Source organism: Oncorhynchus gorbuscha, linkage group LG18, assembly GCF_021184085.1.
Source record: "Oncorhynchus gorbuscha isolate QuinsamMale2020 ecotype Even-year linkage group LG18, OgorEven_v1.0, whole genome shotgun sequence".
Lineage (NCBI taxonomy): Eukaryota > Metazoa > Chordata > Actinopteri > Salmoniformes > Salmonidae > Oncorhynchus > Oncorhynchus gorbuscha.
The window spans coordinates 81,099,274-81,124,973 of record NC_060190.1 but is presented as its reverse complement, the minus strand read 5'-3'; the positions used below and the strand labels follow the sequence as shown (position 1 = coordinate 81,124,973).

General features: G+C 44.0%; 1 protein-coding gene across 1 annotated transcript in view; it reads left to right on the top strand.

Annotated features, from left to right (window-relative positions):
- Nucleotides 1-6,060: 6,060 nt before the first annotated feature.
- Nucleotides 6,061-25,700, top strand: part of LOC124004070 (transcription cofactor vestigial-like protein 4) — a 95,075-nt gene continuing 75,435 nt past the window's right edge. The window contains exons 1-2 of the mRNA XM_046312847.1: nucleotides 6,061-6,311; nucleotides 7,300-7,376. Coding sequence (XP_046168803.1) covers nucleotides 7,313-7,376 — 64 coding nt within the window. The 5' untranslated portion in view covers nucleotides 6,061-6,311; nucleotides 7,300-7,312. The remainder of the gene's footprint in view (nucleotides 6,312-7,299; nucleotides 7,377-25,700) is intronic.

The following is a 25,700-nucleotide window of genomic DNA, read 5'->3' as shown; positions in this document are numbered from 1 at the left end:
TGGGCTGCCCGGAGTAGCAAGGTGGGTTATTAACCCTAGGTTCTGGAGGCTCGGCAGGCCAGGAAGTAACAGGTGGCACGAGACGTAGACTCTGGAACTGTCCAGAGAGGTCGGAAACCTGAGCGGCCAGGTTCTCCACGGCATGGCGAGCAGCAGACAATTCCTGCTCGTGTCTGCCGAGCATGGCTCCTTGGATCTCGACGGCAGTGTAACGAGCGTCTGAAGTCGCTGGGTCCATTCCTTGGTCGGTTCCTTCTGTCATGCGGGTGAAAGAGGACCCAAAAGCGACTTAACAGAAACAGAGTTTATTTAAGTCCAAACAGGGAATAACAGAAATCCTCTAGTCTGTAGAGGGGAATAACTGGAGAAGCGGCCACAGACTGCAGGTCGCCGGGTAGGCGCAGGCCGTAGTTGACAGAGACACCTGCTCACACGCAGCATCTGATGAAGGCAAAAAACACGACAGGACAGGGCGATACACAATCACAGCAAAAACACGACAGGACAGGGCGAAACGCAATCACAGCATGGTGAATACTAAACAAGGAACCGACGGGACAGGAACAGAACACAAAGGAATAAATAGGGACTCTAATCAGGGGAAAGGATCGGGAACAGGTGTGGGAAGACTAAATGATGATTAGGGGAATAGGAACAGCTGGGAGCAGGAACGGAACGATAGAGAGAAGAGAGAGCGAGAGAGTGAGAGAGGGAGGGGGAGAGAGAGGGATAGAAGGAGGGAAAGAACCAAATAAGACCAGCAGAGGGAAACGAATAGAATGGGGAGCACAGGGACAAGACATGATAATAAATGACAAACATGACACAGAAGAAGTGTATCTAACTATATATATGTAGAACATGCATATTTAGTCAAAGTTTATGATGTGTATTCCTTGTTAGCTGACTTTATCTGCCGGAGCTATCGTCATTTCTCAGGACATTCTCAGGACATTTGAGTAGCATTTTTTGAACGATGCATCATTGTAAACAGAGATTTATGGATATATATAGCATATTATTGAAAAAAACATAAATGTACTGTGTAACATGTTATATTACTGTCATCTGATGAAGATTTCAAAAGGTTAGTGCATTATTTTTCTTTTAATCCTGCGTTTGTTGATTGCATATTTTTTTCAACTTGGCTATGCAAATGAGCCGTGTCTTCGGTGATGGTTTGACATAAATATGTGCTATGTTTTCGCCGTAAAACATTTTAGAAATCTGACTTGCTGGGTAGATAAACAAGGTGTTTATCTTTCATTTGAGCCATTGGACGTATTAATGTGTGGAGGTTAAATATTTTTAGGAATATTTTTGCGTTCCATGCGCCACCTTCCAGCTGAACGATCCCTTCTGGTTAACTTATTTGTTAAATAAAATACATGTGTCATATGGTGTCTTGATGCTGTAGCTTTAGCTTCTTGCTAAATCAAACTCTTTGTTTACAATCCTCTTCGCTATATTCAGGTTGAAGCATCTATGGTTGAATGTCACCATGTACATAAACAGAACATCAAAAAAATAACTCCATTGTCAAATTGGTGTTGATGAGAGGAATCACTTGAAGTCATTGTGGTCTGGTCAGTTCATTCAGTTTTGCTCAAAGGATTGTGTTGCCTTGGAGGGACGTGGCCCAGAGCGCAAAGCAACGCCTCACATGAGATGTAGTCTTTCAGACACTGGGAAAAAATAAGTCAGATTGTATATTTAGCAATGAATCCGCTAACAGGAACATTGCTGAAAGACGTACAAGGGCTCTATCGAACAAGGACACTCATATCTACACTTATATCTACACTCAAAAACGTAGAGTGTGATCAGTAGAGCCTTATAGCGTGATCAGTTTAAAACTTCTTAGGGCTGCAATCCCGTTAACGGGATGATTTGACAACAGCCAGTGAAAGTGCAGGGCACCAAATTCAAAACAACAGACATCTCATAATTAAAATTCCTCAAATATACATGTATCTTATACCGTTTTAAAGGTAATCTTGTTGTTAATCCCACCACAGTGTCCGATTTCAAATAGGCTTTACAGCGAAATTACCACAAACGTTTATGTTAGGTCACCACCAAGCCAAAGAAAAACTCAGCCATTTTCCCAGCCAAAGAGAGGAGTCACAAAAAGCACAAAGAGATAAAATGAATCACTAACCTTTGATGATCTTCATCAGATGACACTCATAGGACTTCATGTTACACAATACATGTATGTTTTGTTTGATAAAGTTCATATTTATATCAAACAATCTGAGTGTACATTGGCTCGTTACGGTCACTAGTTCCAGAAACAACCAGTGATTTTTGCATAGCCACATCGATTCAACAGAAATACCCATCATAAATGTAGATGATAATACAAGTTATACACATGGAATTATAGATATAATTATAGATAAACTTCTCCTTAATGCAACCTCACTGTCAGATTTAAAAAAAACCTTACGAAAAAAGCACACCATGCAATAATCTGAGACGGCGCTCAGAAAAATAACAAAATTAGCCGCCATGTTGGAGTCAACAGAAACCAGAAATCACATTATAAATATTCCCTTACCTTTGATGATCTTCATCAGAATGCACTCCCAGGAATCGCAGTTCCACAATAAATGCTTGTTTGTTCGAATAGTGTCCGTTATTTATGCCCAAGTAGCTACTTTTGTTAGCGCGTTAGGTACACATATCCAAATGCTTGTGCAGGTTGAGCATTACTTCGGACAAAAACTTTAAAAAGTTATATTACAGGTCGAAGAAACATTTCAAACTAAGTACAGAATCAATCATTAGGATGTTTTTATCATAAATCTTCAATAAAGTTCCAACCGGAGAAATCGTTTGTGTGTAGAGAAGCCATGGAACGCAGGTCGATATCATGTGGAATGAGCGTGACCAGGAAATGGTTCTCTGCCAGTAACCTGACTCATTCAGCTCTCATTCAGCCCCACTTCACAGTAGAAGCCTCATTCAAGTTACTAAAGATGGTTGACATCTAGTGGAAGCCCTAGGAAGTGCAACTTCATTCATATCTCACTGTGAATTCAATAGGGGCTGAGTTGAAAATAGACCAACCTCAGATTTCTCACGTTTCTTCTCGGGTTTTTGCCTGTCATATGAGTTCTGTTATACTGACAGGCATCATTAAAAAAGTTTTAGAAACTTTAGCGTGTTTTCTATCCAATACTAATAATAATATGCATATATTAGCAACTGAGACTGAGGAGCAGGCAGTTTACTCTGGGCACCTTATTCATCCAAACTACTCAATACTGCCCCCAGCCATAAGAAGACAACATAGAGCCTTATAGTGTGATCAGTATAACATAGAGCCTTATAGTGTGATCAGTTAAACATAGAGCCTTTTAGTGTGATCAGTAGAGCCTTATAGTGTGATCAGTAGAACATAGAGCCTTATAGTGTGATCAGTAGAACATAGAGCCTTATAGTGTGATCAGTAGAGCCTTACAGTGTGATCAGTATAACATAGAGCCTTATAGTATGATCAGTAGAACATAGAGCCTTATAGTGTGATCAGTAGAGCCTTATAGTGTGATCAGTAGAAAATAGAGCCTTTTATTGTAATCAGTAGAGCCTTATAGTGTGATCAGTATAACATAGAGCCTTATAGTATGATCAGTAGAACATAGAGCCTTATAGTGTGATCAGTAGAGCCTTATAGTGTGATCAGTAGAAAATAGAGCCTTTTATTGTAATCAGTAGAGCCTTATAGTGTGATCAGTAGAAAATAGAGCATTTTATTGTGATCAGTAGAGCCTTATAGTGTGATCAGTAGAGTCTTATAGTGTGATCAGTAGAACATAGAGCCTTATAGTGTGATCAGTAGAACATAGAGCCTTATAGTGTGATCAGTAGAGTCTTATAGTGTGATCAGTAGAACATAGAGCCTTATAGTGTGATCAGTAGAACATAGAGCCTTATAGTGTGATCAGTAGAACATAGAGCTGTATAGTGTGATCAGTAGAACATAGAGCCTTATAGTGTGATCAGTAGAGCCTTATAGTGTGATCAGTATAATATAGAGTCTTGAAGAAATGCCACAAAGCAGGACTACGTGATTTATTTTCAGATCTCACCCCCTAAATCAATACACCGGAAGCTGTCATAGGGTGCATCATTCAGCGTGCGACGCCCAGACCTGCCTTCCTCCTGGGCAATTATGTGTGAAACACATCTCACTGACCTAGAAATGCCTCAGACATGATGAAAACAAGCCCAGGGTGAAATTCCTCATACAGATATATATATATATCTGACATAATGGTAGCCTACCTTTTGGGTTTTACTTGTAAGCCTTTGTGTGAACAGAGCTTAATGACCGACGCAAACAAAAAGACTGGGAATGCCCATCACTAATTGTGGAATCAATCATTAAGGTGTTTTTGTTTGACTCACGTGAATGTGACCAAAGACGTGACTGAAACAGGAAACAACTTTTGCCCGCGATTCACATATACACTGAACAAAAATTATAAATGCAACATGTAAAGTGTTGGTCCCATGTTTAATGAGCTGAAATAAAAGATCCCAGAAATGTTCCATACACACAAAAATATTATTTATCTTAATTTTGTGCACAAATTTGTTTACATCTCTGTTAGTGAGCATTTCTCCATTGCCAAGATAATCCATCCACCTGACATGTGTGGCATATCAAGAAGCTGATTAAACAGCATGATCATTACACAGGTGCACCTTGTGCTGGGGATAATAGGTCACTCTAACAGGTGCAGTTTTGTCACACAACACAATGCCACAGACGTCTCAAGTTTTGAGGGAGTGTGCAATTGGTATGGACAGGCATAAGTTACGGACAACGAACACAATGTGCGTTTTATCGATGGCAATTTTAATGTACAGATTGTACCGTGATGAGATCCTGAGGCCCTTTGTCGTGCCATTCATCCACCCACCATCACCTCATGTTTCAGTATGATAATTCACAGCCCCATGTCCCAAGGAGCTGTACACAATTCCTGGAAGCTAAAAATATCCCAGTTCTTCCATGGCCTGCATACTCACCAGACATGTCACCCATTGAGCATGTTTGGGATGCTCTGGATTGATGTGTACAACAGACAGCGCATTCCAGTTCCCGCCAATATCCAGCAACAGATGCATAGCTGTATTCCCAGTAATGTGAAAACCCTAAATTAGGGCCTAATGAATTAATTTTAATTGACTGATTCCCTTACATGAACTGCAAGTCAGTAAAATGTATTAAATTGTTGCATGTTGCGTTTATATTTGTTTCTATATATGTTCTGACCACGACAGTTTACAATCTAAGGTAACACCAAGTAATTTAGTCTCCTCAACTTGAATGGTGCAGGTATGCATTTGTTCAGTACAGAAATGAATGTGATATTTGAGGCTCTCTCCCACTAACTGATTGTAAACACAAACATATATTTCAGTTTGTGAGTGTGATATGAGGGTTGGACATGTGTTTATTTCGACCTTATTAAATAACATGTTTTTTTTAATAAACAATGGCAACACCACCATGTTAACGGTTGATTAGATTCATTAGGAAGCCGACGACAATGGAGACAGCTTGTCTTACTGGGGGTCTGACACATCATAAAAAAATACATTACAGAGTAAATACTTCACAATGTACACACGTGTAAAAACAGTAACATGTAGGTTGTGTATGTGTGTATATCTATCAGTTACACGTGTCAGTACATTCACATAACCAGTAGGTCACATAGGGGAGAGGCGCGAGGTGTTGTTTTATTTGTTTTTTGAAACTATAATTCCGATCTGAGCCTTTTCATGCCGGAAAAACGACATTAGTGTCCGACTTTCGGCTGTTGCCCCATCTGACTTCACTCCTCCTTGACTTTCAGTTGCATATCCTTTCCGCTCAAACTCCCAATAGTGTTCACCTGTCGGCGTAATAAACATACGCATCAGGATTAAACTGTGTATGACGTCCCACTTTTCTCTGACTTCACTCTACCTGCAGAGGATGTGATGCAATGTAGCGCTCATCATTTATGCTGATATCATTTCGTGGCGCACGACCAATGAGAAGTCTCCACTTTCACCACCTGCTAGGAAGACAATTCTATCATTCTTCACCCTCCGTTTAACAACGAACTTCCCAAGTGTGTTCAACCATTACCAAGGCATTGTTTCTCACTGGCATCGGACACGAAACAATTCAGTTGTGTCGTTTCGCTTCCTGTGGGTTGAAATTGCACCAGGATTGTTCTTCAGAATTGTTTATCGGCGCGAATATAATTGGCGAAGATTTCCAAAGTGGCGCAGTAAGGAAGGTGGTATGTACACTGTAGCGACTGGCTCCGGTCCTACTCGCTGTGACGGGGAAACGTTGTAGCAACATTGCATGCATTCTTGTGTTGCGTAGCAGTTGTTGGGATTTGGATAACGTTGCCCCGATCTACTTTCAGTTGTAAAACAAACGTTTTCCGACGTTAAATTAATTGTGACTAATGATTTCCTGATATGGGCGAATACACAGTACCATTACTTGTTTGTATAACTAAGTATAAGTTAAAGAAACTGCAAAAATAAGTCTTACGCTTTATGTAGCCTATAAAGTATTGCCACAAATATCTCAAATCTTCCGTCCTGTGTTCATTATTAGTTCCATGGAAATATCTCCATTCCTATGATAGACTTCAACTTCCTTTATCGCCTACTGTGGTCTTCTTCCCGGGTAGTTGAGGAGCTCCGTTCTCTGATCTGGTCCGAGTTCAGTTTCGTTAGCAACAACATTATCTCACCATCAGTCAATTCTAGTAAAAAAATGTCAATTCTGAAACCGCTTACCTTTAGTCCTGCTCAGTAGTGACCCCCTCCCCCCCATACAGGGAAGGTAGAGCCCCACTTTTGTTCACCTTTTTCGTTTTTTGTGTTGCCTGTTTTGCATGTTATTTTGGCATTAATAGGTGTTACACATCAGTTTGCAAACAATGTAAGAAAAATAATAATAATTGCGTTAATAATAAAGCCACATGCAAACATGGTCTATTTTCCTTTCATGAGTAAGGCATCTCCAAAATGCAAGTGTTTCAGCCGAGCTCAGTGCCTTTTGTGGTGGTGGGGCAGCCAGTAGAAAATACAGAGCTTAGGGGTTGGTAATGTTCTCAAGTTGTGCCGGGATTGGCTCAGTGTTCTGTCACTTACGGGGGACACTACGTCACTGCCAAGTCTAAGGGTAGAGCTCAAAAATTGAATAAGCATGCAGTCAGATATAGATAGAAAATTGCTGCATTCTAAATCAATCTGATCTTTCTTCTTCAGGTTGTTGTGAAGAATGGAAAGGCCCTTGGATGTTCTGTCAAGAGCTGCGTCGTTAGTGTATGCGGATGATGAGAAACGTAAGTTAGCCTGACTCCCTGGCTTTGAATCCCTGGCCCTGACGCCCTCGCTCTTGCTTGGAAAATACATAAATGTGATTATCTTGTTGACAACATATGGGCTGTTTTCCTAAAGAAGTTAAATCCGCTTCCTGTTTTGGTTTCCTTGCCCGATACTAATGAAATCCGCAATTATGGTATTGTCCCGGTCCTACCCGTTACCCCGAGCCTACCTTGGCCCAACCCTAGCCATACACTTCTCCTACCTTTGCCCAACCCTGGCCTTATCCATACCCTGGCTTTACCCTTATCCTGCCATACCCTGGCCTTATCCATACCCTTCAACCCTATCCCTTGGGCCTACAGTCACTCCTCATGGCTGTCTCAACACATAATCAAGCTTTAATTATGTCTGGTTGAAAATCGCTTCTAATATTAAGCAGCAGCAAATACATCTCAGCGGGCAGGTAGTCTGGCTAGACTGAGTGAGGAGTAGAGGCGGGCGGTCTGGCTAGACTGAGTGAGGAGTAGAGGCGGGCGGTCTGGCTAGACTGAGTGAGGAGTAGAGGCGGGCGGTCTGGCTAGACTGAGTGAGGAGTAGAGGCAGGTAGTCTGGCTAGACTGAGTGAGGAGTAGAGGCAGGTAGTCTGGCTAGACTGAGTGAGGAGTAGAGGCGGGCGGTCTGGCTAGACTGAGTGAGGAGTAGAGGCGGGCGGTCTGGCTAGACTGAGTGAGGAGTAGAGGCGGGCGGTCTGGCTAGACTGAGTGAGGAGTAGAGGCGGGCGGTCTGGCTAGACTGAGTGAGGAGTAGAGGCGGGCGGTCTGGCTAGACTGAGTGAGGAGTAGAGGCGGGCGGTCTGGCTAGACTGAGTGAGGAGTAGAGGCGGGCGGTCTGGCTAGACTGAGTGAGGAGTAGAGGCGGGCGGTCTGGCTAGACTGAGTGAGGAGTAGAGGCGGGCGGTCTGGCTAGACTGAGTGAGGAGTAGAGGCGGGCGGTCTGGCTAGACTGAGTGAGGAGTAGAGGCGGGCGGTCTGGCTAGACTGAGTGAGGAGTAGAGGCGGGCGGTCTGGCTAGACTGAGTGAGGAGTAGAGGCGGGCGGTCTGGCTAGACTGAGTGAGGAGTAGAGGCGGGCGGTCTGGCTAGACTGAGTGAGGAGTAGAGGCGGGCGGTCTGGCTAGACTGAGTGAGGAGTAGAGGCGGGCGGTCTGGCTAGACTGAGTGAGGAGTAGAGGCGGGCGGTCTGGCTAGACTGAGTGAGGAGTAGAGGCGGGCGGTCTGGCTAGACTGAGTGAGGAGTAGAGGCGGGCGGTCTGGCTAGACTGAGTGAGGAGTAGAGGCGGGCGGTCTGGCTAGACTGAGTGAGGAGTAGAGGCGGGCGGTCTGGCTAGACTGAGTGAGGAGTAGAGGCGGGCGGTCTGGCTAGACTGAGTGAGGAGTAGAGGCGGGCGGTCTGGCTAGACTGAGTGAGGAGTAGAGGCGGGCGGTCTGGCTAGACTGAGTGAGGAGTAGAGGCGGGCGGTCTGGCTAGACTGAGTGAGGAGTAGAGGCGGGCGGTCTGGCTAGACTGAGTGAGGAGTAGAGGCGGGCGGTCTGGCTAGACTGAGTGAGGAGTAGAGGCGGGCGGTCTGGCTAGACTGAGTGAGGAGTAGAGGCGGGCGGTCTGGCTAGACTGAGTGAGGAGTAGAGGCGGGCGGTCTGGCTAGACTGAGTGAGGAGTAGAGGCGGGCGGTCTGGCTAGACTGAGTGAGGAGTAGAGGCGGGCGGTCTGGCTAGACTGAGTGAGGAGTAGAGGCGGGCGGTCTGGCTAGACTGAGTGAGGAGTAGAGGCGGGCGGTCTGGCTAGACTGAGTGAGGAGTAGAGGCGGGCGGTCTGGCTAGACTGAGTGAGGAGTAGAGGCGGGCGGTCTGGCTAGACTGAGTGAGGAGTAGAGGCGGGCGGTCTGGCTAGACTGAGTGAGGAGTAGAGGCGGGCGGTCTGGCTAGACTGAGTGAGGAGTAGAGGCGGGCGGTCTGGCTAGACTGAGTGAGGAGTAGAGGCGGGCGGTCTGGCTAGACTGAGTGAGGAGTAGAGGCGGGCGGTCTGGCTAGACTGAGTGAGGAGTAGAGGCGGGCGGTCTGGCTAGACTGAGTGAGGAGTAGAGGCGGGCGGTCTGGCTAGACTGAGTGAGGAGTAGAGGCGGGCGGTCTGGCTAGACTGAGTGAGGAGTAGAGGCGGGCGGTCTGGCTAGACTGAGTGAGGAGTAGAGGCGGGCGGTCTGGCTAGACTGAGTGAGGAGTAGAGGCGGGCGGTCTGGCTAGACTGAGTGAGGAGTAGAGGCGGGCGGTCTGGCTAGACTGAGTGAGGAGTAGAGGCGGGCGGTCTGGCTAGACTGAGTGAGGAGTAGAGGCGGGCGGTCTGGCTAGACTGAGTGAGGAGTAGAGGCGGGCGGTCTGGCTAGACTGAGTGAGGAGTAGAGGCGGGCGGTCTGGCTAGACTGAGTGAGGAGTAGAGGCGGGCAGTCTGGCTAGACTGAGTGAGGAGTAGAGGCGGGCAGTCTGGCTAGACTGAGTGAGGAGTAGAGGCGGGCAGTCTGGCTAGACTGAGTGAGGAGTAGAGGCGGGCAGTCTGGCTAGACTGAGTGAGGAGTAGAGGCGGGCAGTCTGGCTAGACTGAGTGAGGAGTAGAGGCGGGCAGTCTGGCTAGACTGAGTGAGGAGTAGAGGCGGGCAGTCTGGCTAGACTGAGTGAGGAGTAGAGGCGGGCAGTCTGGCTAGACTGAGTGAGGAGTAGAGGCGGGCAGTCTGGCTAGACTGAGTGAGGAGTAGAGGCGGGCAGTCTGGCTAGACTGAGTGAGGAGTAGAGGCGGGCAGTCTGGCTAGACTGAGTGAGGAGTAGAGGCGGGCAGTCTGGCTAGACTGAGTGAGGAGTAGAGGCGGGCAGTCTGGCTAGACTGAGTGAGGAGTAGAGGTGGGCAGTCTGGCTAGACTGAGTGAGGAGTAGAGATGGGCAGTCTGGCTAGACTGAGTGAGGAGTAGAGGCGGGCAGTCTGGCTAGACTGAGTGAGGAGTAGAGGCGGGCAGTCTGGCTAGACTGAGTGAGGAGTAGAGGCGGGCAGTCTGGCTAGACTGAGTGAGGAGTAGAGGCGGGCAGTCTGGCTAGACTGAGTGAGGAGTAGAGGCGGGCAGTCTGGCTAGACTGAGTGAGGAGTAGAGGCGGGCAGTCTGGCTAGACTGAGTGAGGAGTAGAGGCGGGCAGTCTGGCTAGACTGAGTGAGGAGTAGAGGCGGGCAGTCTGGCTAGACTGAGTGAGGAGTAGAGGCGGGCAGTCTGGCTAGACTGAGTGAGGAGTAGAGGCGGGCAGTCTGGCTAGACTGAGTGAGGAGTAGAGGCGGGCAGTCTGGCTAGACTGAGTGAGGAGTAGAGGCGGGCAGTCTGGCTAGACTGAGTGAGGAGTAGAGATGGGCAGTCTAGCTAGACTGAGTGAGGAGTAGAGATGGGCAGTCTGGCTAGACTGAGTGAGGAGTAGAGATGGGCAGTCTGGCTAGACTGAGTGAGGAGTAGAGGCGGGCAGTCTGGCTAGACTGAGTGAGGAGTAGAGGCGGGCAGTCTGGCTAGACTGAGTGAGGAGTAGAGGCGGGCAGTCTGGCTAGACTGAGTGAGGAGTAGAGGCGGGCAGTCTGGCTAGACTGAGTGAGGAGTAGAGGCGGGCAGTCTGGCTAGACTGAGTGAGGAGTAGAGGCGGGCAGTCTGGCTAGACTGAGTGAGGAGTAGAGGCGGGCAGTCTGGCTAGACTGAGTGAGGAGTAGAGGCGGGCAGTCTGGCTAGACTGAGTGAGGAGTAGAGGCGGGCAGTCTGGCTAGACTGAGTGAGGAGTAGAGATGGGCAGTCTGGCTAGACTGAGTGAGGAGTAGAGATGGGCAGTCTGGCTAGACTGAGTGAGGAGTAGAGATGGGCAGTAAGTAAAGTATCATTTACATTTACATTTAAGTCATTTAGCAGACGCTCTTATCCAGAGCGACTTACATTTAGCTGCTGAGAGAAGAGTTGTCTCTTTCCGATTTAATTTGACTAACCTCTGTAGGGGAGTTGGTCTGTGTTTTCATTGACATTTTAAGGGCTTTATTGGCATGGGAAACATATTTTAACTTTGCCAAAGCAAGTGAACTAGATAATACAGTAAATATTGGCTTAACAGTAAACATTACACTCACAAAAGTTCCAAAAAAATAAAGACATTTCAAATGTCGTATATGTACATTATTGTAACGATGTGCAAATAGTTAAAGTAGAAAAGGGAAAATAAATAAACATAAATATGGGTTGTGCTTTTAGTTGTGGCAACGGGTCACACATCTTGCTTCTGTGATGTCACACTGTGGTATTTCACCCAATAGCTATGGGAGTTAATCAAACTATAATTATTACACAAAGAATTCACAATTTTAGATATCTTGTGTATTCTGAAGGAAATATGTCTGTCTAATAGGGCCATACATTAGGCAGGAGATTAGGGAATACAGCTCAGTTTCCACCTCATTTTGTAGGCAGTGTGCAGTGTTCTCTTGCTAGTTGCAACTTGCTAGTTGTTCTGTGTGGAGAGATTGGAGTCTATGGAAGGCTATTCACAAAGACTATTGGAGTAGGAGTGCTGATCTCGGACCAGTTTAGTCTTTTAGTTCATAATGAATAAGACAGGGTGGGACCTGAACCTAGATCAGCACTACTGCTACTGGTGCTATAGATTATAATGAATTAGACGGGGTGGGAACTGATCGTAGATCAGCACTACTGCTACTGGTGCTATAGATTATAATGAATTAGACTGGGGGTGGGACCTGATCATAGATCAGCACTACTGCTACTGGTGCTATAGATTATAATGAATTAGACTGGGGGTGGGACCTGATCTTAGATCAGCACCACTACCCAGACTCTTTGTGAATAGGTACCTTTGTCTTTAGTGGTAAGTGTTTTAATCATTCAGATCAGGCCTGGCATCATGTAGCTCGTTTCCCATCCCGTGTTGAGTGTCTGCTTTACAATGCTGTTCTCTCTGTTCTCTCTGCTTTACCATGCTGTTCTCTCTGCTTTAACATGCTGTTCTCTCTGCTTACCATGCTGTTCTCTCTGTTTTACCATGCTGTTCTCTGCTTTACCATGCTGTTCTCTCTGCTTTAACATGCTGTTCTCTCTGCTTACCATGCTGTTCTCTCTGTTTTACCATGCTGTTCTCTGTTCTCTCTGCTTTACCATGCTGTTCTCTCTGTTCTCTCTGCTTTACCATGCTGTTCTCTGCTTTACCATGCTGTTCTCTCTGCCTTACCATGCTGTTCTCTCTGTTTTACCATGCTGTTCTCTGCTTTACCATGCTGTTCTCTCTGCTTTACCATGCTGTTCTCTGCTTTACCATGCTGTTCTCTCTGCTTTACCATGCTGTTCTCTGCTTTACCATGCTGTCCTCTCTGCTTTACCATGCTGTTCTCTGCTTTACCATGCTGTTCTCTCTGCTTTACCATGCTGTTCTCTGCTTTACCATGCTGTTCTCTCTGCCTTACCATGCTGTTCTCTGCTTTACCATGCTGTTCTCTCTGCTTTACCATGCTGTTCTCTGCTTTACCATGCTGTTCTCTCTGTTCTCTCTGCTTTACCATGCTGTTCTCTCTGTTCTCTCTGCTTTACCATGCTGTTCTCTGCTTTACCATGCTGTTCTCTGCTTTACCATGCTGTTCTCTCTGCCTCACCATGCTGTTCTCTGCTTTACCATGTTGTTCTCTCTGCTTTACCATGCTGTTCTCTCTGCTTTACCATGCTGTTCTCTCTGCTTTACCATGCTGTTCTCTCTGCTTTACCATGCTGTTCTCTCTGCTTTACCATGCTGTTCTCTCTGCTTTACCATGCTGTTCTCTCTGCTTTACCATGCTGTTCTCTCTGCCTTACCATGCTGTTCTCTCTGCCTTACCATGCTGTTCTCTCTGCTTTACCATGCTGTTCTCTCTGCCTCACCATGCTGTTCTCTCTGCTTTACCATGCTGTTCTCTCTGCTTTACCATGCTGTTCTCTCTGCTTTACCATGCTGTTCTCTCTGCTTTACCATGCTGTTCTCTCTGCTTTACCATGCTGTTCTTGCTGCTTTACCATGCTGTTCTCTCTGCTTTACCATGCTGTTCTCTCTGCTTTACCATGCTGTTCTCTCTGCTTTACCATGCTGTTCTCTCTGCTTTACCATGCTGTTCTCTCTGCTTTACCATGCTGTTCTCTCTGCTTTACCATGCTGTTATCTCTGCTTTACCATGCTGTTCTCTCTGCTTTACCATGCTGTTCTCTCTGCTTTACCATGCTGTTCTCTCTGCTTTACCATGCTGTTCTCTCTGCTTTACCATGCTGTTCTCTCTGTTTTCTCTGCTTTACCATGCTGTTCTCTCTGCTTTACCATGCTGTTCTCTCTGCTTTACCATGCTGTTCTCTCTGTTCTCTCTGCTTTACCATGCTGTTCTCTCTGCTTTACCATGCTGTTCTCTCTGCTTTACCATGCTGTTCTCTCTGCTTTACCATGCTGTTCTCTCTGCTTTACCATGCTGTTCTCTCTGCTTTACCATGCTGTTCTCTGCTTTACCATGCTGTTCTCTGCTTTACCATGCTGTTCTCTCTGTTCTCTCTGCCTTGCCATGCTGTTCTCTCTGCCTTACCATGCTGTTCTCTCTGCCTTACCATGCTGTTCTCTCTGCCTTACCATGCTGTTCTCTCTGCTTTACCATGCTGTTCTCTCTGCTTTACCATGCTGTTCTCTCTGCCTTACCATGCTGTTCTCTCTGCCTTACCATGCTGTTCTCTCTGCTTTACCATGCTGTTCTCTCTGCTTCACCATGCTGTTCTCTCTGCCTTACCATGCTGTTCTCTCTGCTTTACCATGCTGTTCTCTCTGCCTTGCCATGCTGTTCTCTCTGCCTTACCATGCTGTTCTCTCTGCTTTACCATGCTGTTCTCTCTGCCTTACCATGCTGTTCTCTCTGCCTTACCATGCTGTTCTCTCTGCCTTACCATGCTGTTCTCTCTGCTTTACCATGCTGTTCTCTATGCCTTACCATGCTGTTCTCTATGCCTTACCATGCTGTTCTCTCTGCCTTACCATGCTGTTTTCTCTGCCTTACCATGCTGTTCTCTCTGCCTTACCATGCTGTTTTCTCTGCCTTACCATGCTGTTCTCTCTGCTTTACCATGCTGTTCTCTCTGCTTTACCATGCTGTTCTCTCTGCTTTACCATGCTGTTCTCTGCCTTACCATGCCCTTCTCTCTAACATGTCAACTGAGCATGGTAGTGTATCGGTGAGCCACTATTCTGGCCTTCCAAAATAAATACAAAATAAAGGCCAAAAAGGCCTTAAGGTGTTGGTTTTAAATTTTAAACAATAAATACGCTTTTTATTTGATTTCATGGTCCTCCCAAGAGTTGCTGAATGTCTCCTACTTATTTCAGTTGTCTCCTCGGGTTCGTACACCTTGGTTGGAGAGAGAGGTTCTGCTGGTCTACTCGTGTCTCCTGTATTGTTGGTGGTGAGGGCACCACTCTGGTCTTCTCATGTCTCCTGTATTGATGGTGGTGAGGGCACCACTGGTCTTCTCATGTCTCCTGTATTGTTGGTGGTGAGGGCACCACTGGTCTTCTCATGTCTCCTGTATTGATGGTGGTGAGGGCACCACTGGTCTTCTCATGTCTCCTGTATTGTTGGTGGTGAGGGCACCACTCTGTTCTTCTCATGTCTCCTGTATTGATGGTGGTGAGGGCACCACTGTTCTTCTCATGGCCCCTGTATTGTTGGTGGTGAGGGCACCACTCTGTTCTTCTCATGGCCCCTGTATTGTTGGTGGTGAGGGCACCACTGGTCTTCTCATGTCTCCTGTATTGGTGGTGGTGAGGGCACCACTGGTCTTCTCATGTCTCCTGTATTGGTGGTGGTGAGGGCACCACTGGTCTTCTCATGGCCCCTGTATTGTTGGTGGTGAGGGCACCACTGGTCTTCTCATGTCTCCTGTATTGGTGGTGGTGAGGGCACCACTGGTCTTCTCATGGCCCCTGCTGGGGTTTTATTTTTTTCCCAGGGCTGTTGTCACTTGCTGTTGATGTTGTGTGTAGCCTCTCTGTCCCAACACAATACAGACAACCTGTTCCACTAAAGACTCGGCCCAACAACCAAGGAAGACACTGGAAGATCCTCCCACTTATTTGCATTTATGACACTTGGAATGTTCTGGCTTGCAGCAACATTTGAGAGGGAGAGTCTCCTTGGCTGAGCTACATTACACTATACTACGCTGAACAACTAAACAAGTGCTGTACTGTGCTATACTGCTACACTGTGCTATACTGCTACATTATGCTATGCTGCTATACTGCTACACTGCTATACTGCTATACTGCTACACTGTGCTATACTGCTACATTATGCTATACTGCTATACTGCTACACTGTGCTATACTGCTACACTGCTACACTGTGCTATACTGCTACACTGCTACACTGTGCTATACTGCTACATTATGCTATACTGCTATACTGCTACACTGTGCTATACTGCTACACTGTGCTATACTGCTACACTGCTATACTGCTACATTGTGCTTTACTGCTACATTATGCTATACTGCTACACTATGCTATACTGCTATACTATGATATACTGCTATGCTGCTATACTGCTACATTATGCTATACTGCTATACTGCTACACTGTGCTATACTGCTACACTGTGCTATACTGCTACACTGCTACACTGTGCTATACTGCTACACTGTGCTATACTGCTACACTGTGCTATACTGCTACACTGTGCTATACTGCTACACTGTGCTATACTGCTACACTGTGCTATACTGCTACATTGTGCTTTACTGCTACATTGTGCTTTACTGCTACATTATGCTATACTGCTACACTATGCTATACTGCTACACTGTGCTATACTGCTACATTATGCTATACTGCTATACTGCTACACTGTGCTATACTGCTACACTGTGCTATACTGCTACATTGTGCTATACTGCTACACTGTGCTATACTGCTACACTGTGCTATACTGCTATACTGCTACACTGTGCTATACTGCTACACTGTGCTATACTGCTACACTGTGCTATACTGCTACACTATGCTATACTGCTACACTGTGCTATACTGCTACACTGTGCTATACTGCTACACTGTGCTATACTGCTACACTGTGCTATACTGCTACACTGTGCTATACTGCTACACTATGCTATACTGCTACACTATGCTATACTGCTACACTATACTGCTACACTATGCTATACTGCTACACTATGCTATACTGCTACACTATGCTATACTGCTACACTATGCTATACTGCTACACTACGCTACACTATGCTATACTGCTACACTATGCTATACTGCTACACTATGCTATACTGCTACACTGTGCTATACTGCTACACTATGCTACACTGCTACACTATGCTATACTGCTACACTATACTGCTACACTATGCTATACTGCTACACTGTGCTATACTGCTACACTGTGCTATACTGCTACACTGTGCTATACTGCTACACTGTGCTATACTGCTACACTGTGCTATACTGCTACACTGTGCTATACTGCTACACTGTGCTATACTGCTACACTGTGCTATACTGCTACACTATGCTATACTGCTACACTATGCTATACTGCTATACTATGATATACTGCTATGCTGCTATACTGCTATGCTGCTATACTGCTACACTGTGCTATACTGCTACACTATGCTATACTGCTACACTGTGCTATACTGCTACACTGTGCTATACTGCTACACTATACTATACTATGCTATACTGCTACACTATGCTATACTGCTACACTATACTGCTACACTATACTGCTACGCTGTGCTATACTGCTACACTGTGCTATACTGCTACACTGTGCTATACTGCTACACTGTGCTATACTGCTACACTGTGCTATACTGCTACACTGTGCTATACTGCTACACTATGCTATACTGCTACACTATGCTATACTGCTACACTATGATATACTGCTATGCTGCTATACTGCTATGCTGCTATACTGCTACACTGTGCTATACTGCTACACTATGCTATACTGCTATACTACGCTATACTGCTACACTGTGCTATACTGCTACACTATACTATACTATGCTATACTGCTACACTATGCTATACTGCTACACTGTGCTATACTGCTACACTGTGCTATACTGCTACACTGTGCTATACTGCTACACTGTGCTATACTGCTACACTGTGCTATACTGCTACACTGTGCTATACTGCTACACTGTGCTATACTGCTACACTATGCTATACTGCTACACTATGCTTTACTGCTACACTATGCTATACTGCTACACTATGCTATACTGCTACACTATGCTATACTGCTACACTGCTACACTATGCTATACTGCTACACTATGCTATACTGCTACACTATGCTAGACTGCTATACTATGCTATACTGCTATACTGCTACACTACACTACTTTACTATGCTATACTGCTACACTATGCTATACTGCTACACTATACTGCTACACTATGCTTTACTGCTACACTATGCTATACTGCTATACTATGATATACTGCTATGCTGCTATACTGCTACGCTGCTATACTGCTACACTGTGCTATACTGCTACACTATGCTATACTGCTACACTGTGCTATACTGCTACACTGTGCTATACTGCTACACTGTGCTATACTGCTACACTGTGCTATACTGCTACACTGTGCTATACTGCTACACTGTGCTATACTGCTACACTATGCTATACTGCTACACTGTGCTATACTGCTACACTGTGCTATACTGCTACACTGTGCTATACTGCTACACTGTGCTATACTGCTACACTGTGCTATACTGCTACACTGTGCTATACTGCTACATTATGCTACACTGCTACACTATGCTACACTGCTACACTATGCTATACTGCTACACTATGCTATACTGCTACACTATGCTATACTGCTACACTATGCTATACTGCTACACTGTGCTATACTGCTACACTGTGCTATACTGCTACATTATGCTATACTGCTACATTATGCTACACTGCTACACTATGCTACACTGCTACACTATGCTACACTGCTACACTATGCTATACTGCTACACTATACTGCTACACTATACTGCTACACTATGCTATACTGCTACACTGTGCTATACTGCTACACTGTGCTATACTGCTACACTGTGCTATACTGCTACACTGTGCTATACTGCTACACTGTGCTATACTGCTACACTGTGCTATACTGCTACACTGTGCTACACTATGCTACACTGTGCTACACTGCTACACTATGCTATACTGCTACACTATACTGCTACACTATGCTATACTGCTACACTATGCTAGACTGCTATACTATGCTATACTGCTACACTACACTATACTATACTGCTTTACTATGCTATACTGCTACACTATGCTATACTGCTACACTATGCTATACTGCTACACTATGCTATACTTCTACACTATGCTATACTGCTACACTACGCTATACTGCTATACTACGCTATACTGCTACACTATGCTATACTGCTACACTATGCTATACTGCTACACTATGCTATACTGCTACACTATGCAATACTGCTACACTATGCTATACTGCAATACTATGCTATACTGCTACACTATGCTATACTGCTACACTATGTTATACTGCTATACTATGCTATACTGTTATACTGCTATACTGCTACACTGTGCTATACTGCTACACTGTGCTATACTGCTACACTGTGCTATACTGCTACACTATGCTATACTGCTACACTGTGCTATACTGCTACACTGTGCTATACTGCTACACTGTGCTATACTGCTACACTGTGCTATACTGCTACACTGTGCTATACTGCTACACTATGCTATACTGCTACACTATGCTATACTGCTACACTATACTGCTACACTATGCTATACTGCTACACTATGCTATACTGCTACACTATGCTATACTGCTACACTATGCTATACTGCTACACTACGCTACACTATGCTATACTGCTACACTATGCTATACTGCTACACTATGCTATACTGCTACACTGTGCTATACTGCTACACTATGCTACACTGCTACACTATGCTATACTGCTACACTATACTGCTACACTATACTGCTACACTATGCTATACTGCTACACTGTGCTATACTGCTACACTGTGCTATACTGCTACACTGTGCTATACTGCTACACTGTGCTATACTGCTACACTGTGCTATACTGCTACACTGTGCTATACTGCTACACTATGCTATACTGCTACACTATGCTATACTGCTATACTATGATATACTGCTATGCTGCTATACTGCTACTACTGCTACACTGTGCTATACTGCTACACTATGCTATACTGCTACACTGTGCTATACTGCTACACTGTGCTATACTGCTACACTATACTATACTATGCTATACTGCTACACTATGCTATACTGCTACACTATACTGCTACACTATACTGCTACGCTGTGCTATACTGCTACACTGTGCTATACTGCTACACTGTGCTATACTGCTACACTGTGCTATACTGCTACACTGTGCTATACTGCTACACTGTGCTATACTGCTACACTGTGCTATACTGCTACACTATGCTATACTGCTATACTACGCTATACTGCTACATTGTGCTATACTGCTACACTGTGCTATACTGCTACACTGTGCTATACTGCTACACTGTGCTATACTGCTATACTGCTACACTGTGCTATACTGCTACACTGTGCTATACTGCTACACTGTGCTATACTGCTACACTGTGCTATACTGCTACACTGTGCTATACTGCTACACTGTGCTATACTGCTACACTATGCTATACTGCTACACTATGCTATACTGCTACACTATACTGCTACACTATGCTATACTGCTACACTATGCTATACTGCTACACTATGCTATACTGCTACACTATGCTATACTGCTACACTACGCTACACTATGCTATACTGCTACACTATGCTATACTGCTACACTATGCTATACTGCTACACTGTGCTATACTGCTACACTATGCTACACTGCTACACTATGCTATACTGCTACACTATACTGCTACACTATACTGCTACACTATGCTATACTGCTACACTGTGCTATACTGCTACACTGTGCTATACTGCTACACTGTGCTATACTGCTACACTGTGCTATACTGCTACACTGTGCTATACTGCTACACTGTGCTATACTGCTACACTGTGCTATACTGCTACACTGTGCTATACTGCTACACTGTGCTATACTGCTACACTATGCTATACTGCTACACTATGCTATACTGCTATACTATGATATACTGCTATGCTGCTATACTGCTATGCTGCTATACTGCTACACTGTGCTATACTGCTACACTATGCTATACTGCTACACTGTGCTATACTGCTACACTGTGCTATACTGCTACACTATACTATACTATGCTATACTGCTACACTATGCTATACTGCTACACTATACTGCTACACTGTGCTATACTGCTACGCTGTGCTATACTGCTACACTGTGCTATACTGCTACACTGTGCTATACTGCTACACTGTGCTATACTGCTACACTGTGCTATACTGCTACACTGTGCTATACTGCTACACTGTGCTATACTGCTACACTGTGCTATACTGCTACACTGTGCTATACTGCTACACTGTGCTATACTGCTACACTATGCTATACTGCTACACTATGCTATACTGCTATACTATGATATACTGCTATGCTGCACTATGCTGCTATACTGCTACACTGTGCTATACTGCTACACTATGCTATACTGCTATACTACGCTATACTGCTACACTGTGCTATACTGCTACACTATACTATACTATGCTATACTGCTACACTGTGCTATACTGCTACACTGTGCTATACTGCTACACTGTGCTATACTGCTACACTGTGCTATACTGCTACACTGTGCTATACTGCTACACTGTGCTATACTGCTACACTATGCTATACTGCTACACTATGCTTTATACTGCTACTGCTACACTATGCTATACTGCTACACTATGCTATACTGCTACACTGCTACACTATGCTATACTGCTACACTATGCTATACTGCTACACTATGCTACACTATACTACACTGCTACACTATGCTATACTGCTACACTATACTGCTACACTATGCTATACTGCTACACTATGCTATACTGCTACACTATACTGCTACACTATGCTTTACTGCTACACTATGCTTTACTGCTACACTATGCTATACTGCTATACTATGATATACTGCTATGCTGCTATACTGCTACGCTGCTATACTGCTACACTGTGCTATACTGCTACACTATGCTATACTGCTACACTGTGCTATACTACACTGTGCTATACTACACTGTGCTATACTGCTACACTATGCTATACTGCTACACTATGCTATACTGCTACACTATGCTACACTATACTACACTGCTACACTATGCTATACTGCTACACTACACTACTTTACTATGCTATACTGCTACACTATGCTATACTGCTACACTATACTGCTACACTATGCTTTACTGCTACACTATGCTATACTGCTATACTATGATATACTGCTATGCTGCTATACTGCTACGCTGCTATACTGCTACACTGTGCTATACTGCTACACTATGCTATACTGCTACACTGTGCTATACTGCTACACTGTGCTATACTGCTACACTGTGCTATACTGCTACACTATGCTATACTGCTACACTGTGCTATACTGCTACACTATGCTATACTGCTACACTGTGCTATACTGCTACACTGTGCTATACTGCTACACTGTGCTATACTGCTACACTGTGCTATACTGCTACACTGTGCTATACTGCTACATTATGCTACACTGCTACACTATGCTACACTGCTACACTATGCTATACTGCTACACTATGCTATACTGCTACACTATGCTATACTGCTACACTATGCTATACTGCTACACTGTGCTATACTGCTACACTGTGCTATACTGCTACATTATGCTATACTGCTACATTATGCTACACTGCTACACTATGCTATACTGCTACACTATACTGCTACACTATACTGCTACACTATGCTATACTGCTACACTATGCTATACTGCTACACTATGCTATACTGCTACACTATGCTATACTGCTACACTGTGCTATACTGCTACACTGTGCTATACTGCTACATTATGCTATACTGCTACATTATGCTACACTGCTACACTATGCTATACTGCTACACTATACTGCTACACTATACTGCTACACTATGCTATACTGCTACACTATGCTATACTGCTACACTGTGCTATACTGCTACACTGTGCTATACTGCTACACTGTGCTATACTGCTACACTGTGCTATACTGCTACACTGTGCTATACTGCTACACTGTGCTACACTATGCTACACTGTGCTACACTGCTACACTATGCTATACTGCTACACTATACTGCTACACTATGCTATACTGCTACACTATGCTAGACTGCTATACTATGCTATACTGCTACACTACACTATACTATACTGCTTTACTATGCTATACTGCTACACTATGCTATACTGCTACACTATGCTATACTGCTACACTATGCTATACTTCTACACTATGCTATACTGCTACACTACGCTATACTGCTATACTACGCTATACTGCTACACTATGCTATACTGCTACACTATGCTATACTGCTACACTATATACTGCTACACTATGCAATACTGCTACACTATGCTATACTGCAATACTATGCTATACTGCTACACTATGCTATACTGCTACACTATGTTATACTGCTATACTATGCTATACTGTTATACTGCTATACTATGCTATACTGTTATACTATGTTATACTGCTACACTATGCTATACTGCTATACTATGCTATACTGCTATACTATGTTATACTGCTACACTATGCTATACTGCTATGCTGCTATACTATACTGCTATACTATGCTATACTGCTACACTATGCTATACTGCTACACTATGCTATACTGCTACACTACACTATGCTATACTGCTAAACTATGCTATACTGCTACACTATGCTATACTGCTACACTATGCTATACTGCTACACTATGCTATACTGCTACACTATGCTATACTGCAATACTATGCTATACTGTTATACTGCTACACTATGCTGTACTGCTACACTATGCTATACTGCTACACTATGCTATGCTGCTACACTATGTTATACTGCTATACTATGCTATACTGTTATACTGCTATACTATGCTATACTGTTATACTATGTTATACTGCTACACTAAGCTATACTGCTATACTATGCTATACTGCTACACTATGCTATACTGCTACACTATGCTATACTGTTATACTATGCTGTACTGTTATACTATGCTATACTGTTATACTGCTACACTATGCTACACTATGCTACACTATACTTCTATACTGCTACACTATGCTATACTGCTACACTATGCTATACTGCTACACTATGCTATACTGCTATACTGCTACACTATGCTATACTGCTACACTATGCTATACTGCTACACTATGCTATACTGCTACACTATGCTATACTGTTATACTGCTATACTATGATATACTGCTACACTGATATACTGCTACACTATGATATACTGCTACACTATGCTATACTGTTATACTGTTATACTGCTATACTATGCTACACTATGTTATACTGCTACACTATGCTATACTGCTATACGATGCTATACTGCTATACTATGCTATACTATGCTATACTCTTATACTGCTACACTATGCTATACTGCTACACTATGCTATACTGCTATGCTGCTATGCTGCTATACTTCTATACTGCTACACTATGCTATACTGCTATGCTACATTGCTATACTGCTATGCTACATTGCTATACTGTTAAGTTACACTGCTACATTGCTATACTGTTATGTTACACTGCTACATTGCTATACTGCTATGCTACATTGCTATACTGTTAAGTTACACTGCTACATTGCTATACTGTTAAGTTACACTGCTACATTGCTACCCTGTTATGCTACACTGCACTATCTGGATCAGTCAGGATACTGTCACTATTCCCTATAAGTAAACCCATGGGCACAATACAAGTTCCTGTGTTTTCTTTTGTATGATCAGCGTTTACAGTGAGGTTGTTGTATGTGTGCTGGAATCCCCCAAAGTACAACACTCTAGTTATTCCAGCTGCTCTGTGACTATAGCCTAAACAGTGTTGTCACTTCTGGCTGTATAAAATGGAGGGCTGTAGTGTTGTCAGGGAAAGAACATGTCTGTTTCCAAGGAAGTCCGATGTTATTCTTTCCTGTCTAAGACTAAGGGGAGGTTTTCTGTTCATTGTTTCCCTGGTGTAACACAACACACAGCAACATTTTTCCTGTGTGGAAGTGTCCTAACCAGTCAACCTTCAGTTAGAAATATATTATCAAGACAAAACATGCCTCTCTGGTATGTAGAATAAGGAATCACTTCAGCTCTGTTAATTGGATTTCTATACTGAGCAAAAATACAAATGCAACAAAGTCCCATGATTAATTTCTCCTTTGCCGTTTCTGTCTTGGCCTGGCTTCCCAGTCGGAGCCAGGCCCACGCATGGCTGCACCCCTGCCCAGTCATGTGAAATATATAGATTAGGGCCAAATTAATTTATTTCAATTGACTGATTTCCTTTTATGAATCGTAGCTCAGTAATATCTTTGACATTATTGCGTTTTATATTTTTGTTCAATATATAAAATATATTGTACCTCAACTTTTACCTATTGACCTGTGCCATTGCAGTATATCCCAACTCTGACGTGATGGCACGTTCCACCATCTACCTGCCAGTCTGCCTGCAGACCTGGATTCATAAACATGTGAACTTTTAAGTACCAGTATGTGCACTGGAACCCAGGTCTGCTTGTCTGTCTGTCTGTCTGATACCACTCAGTATGGGCGACTCAACGGCAGCATGACACACTTTTTTGGGGGGGTATCTCGGAATGTCCTGGCAATTCTTGGCAAAACTTCATTGGGAGGAAGAATGTTTGACATGCTTTACATTTGTATTAAACTTTTTTTTGTTGTTGTTGAAAATCACGATGCAAGCATCATTTAAACCAAACATACAGACATCTTGGCGTCATTATACTCCTTGTAGTGTGCTTTAGAATTTGGATTCTGTCTATAATCTGAAATACACTTTCACATTTTTATTCAACATTAATCGAGACCAGTGAGTGTACATGACGCCTGTGCAAGGGAGGCAGTAAAATATGTATATTTTGTCGTGAC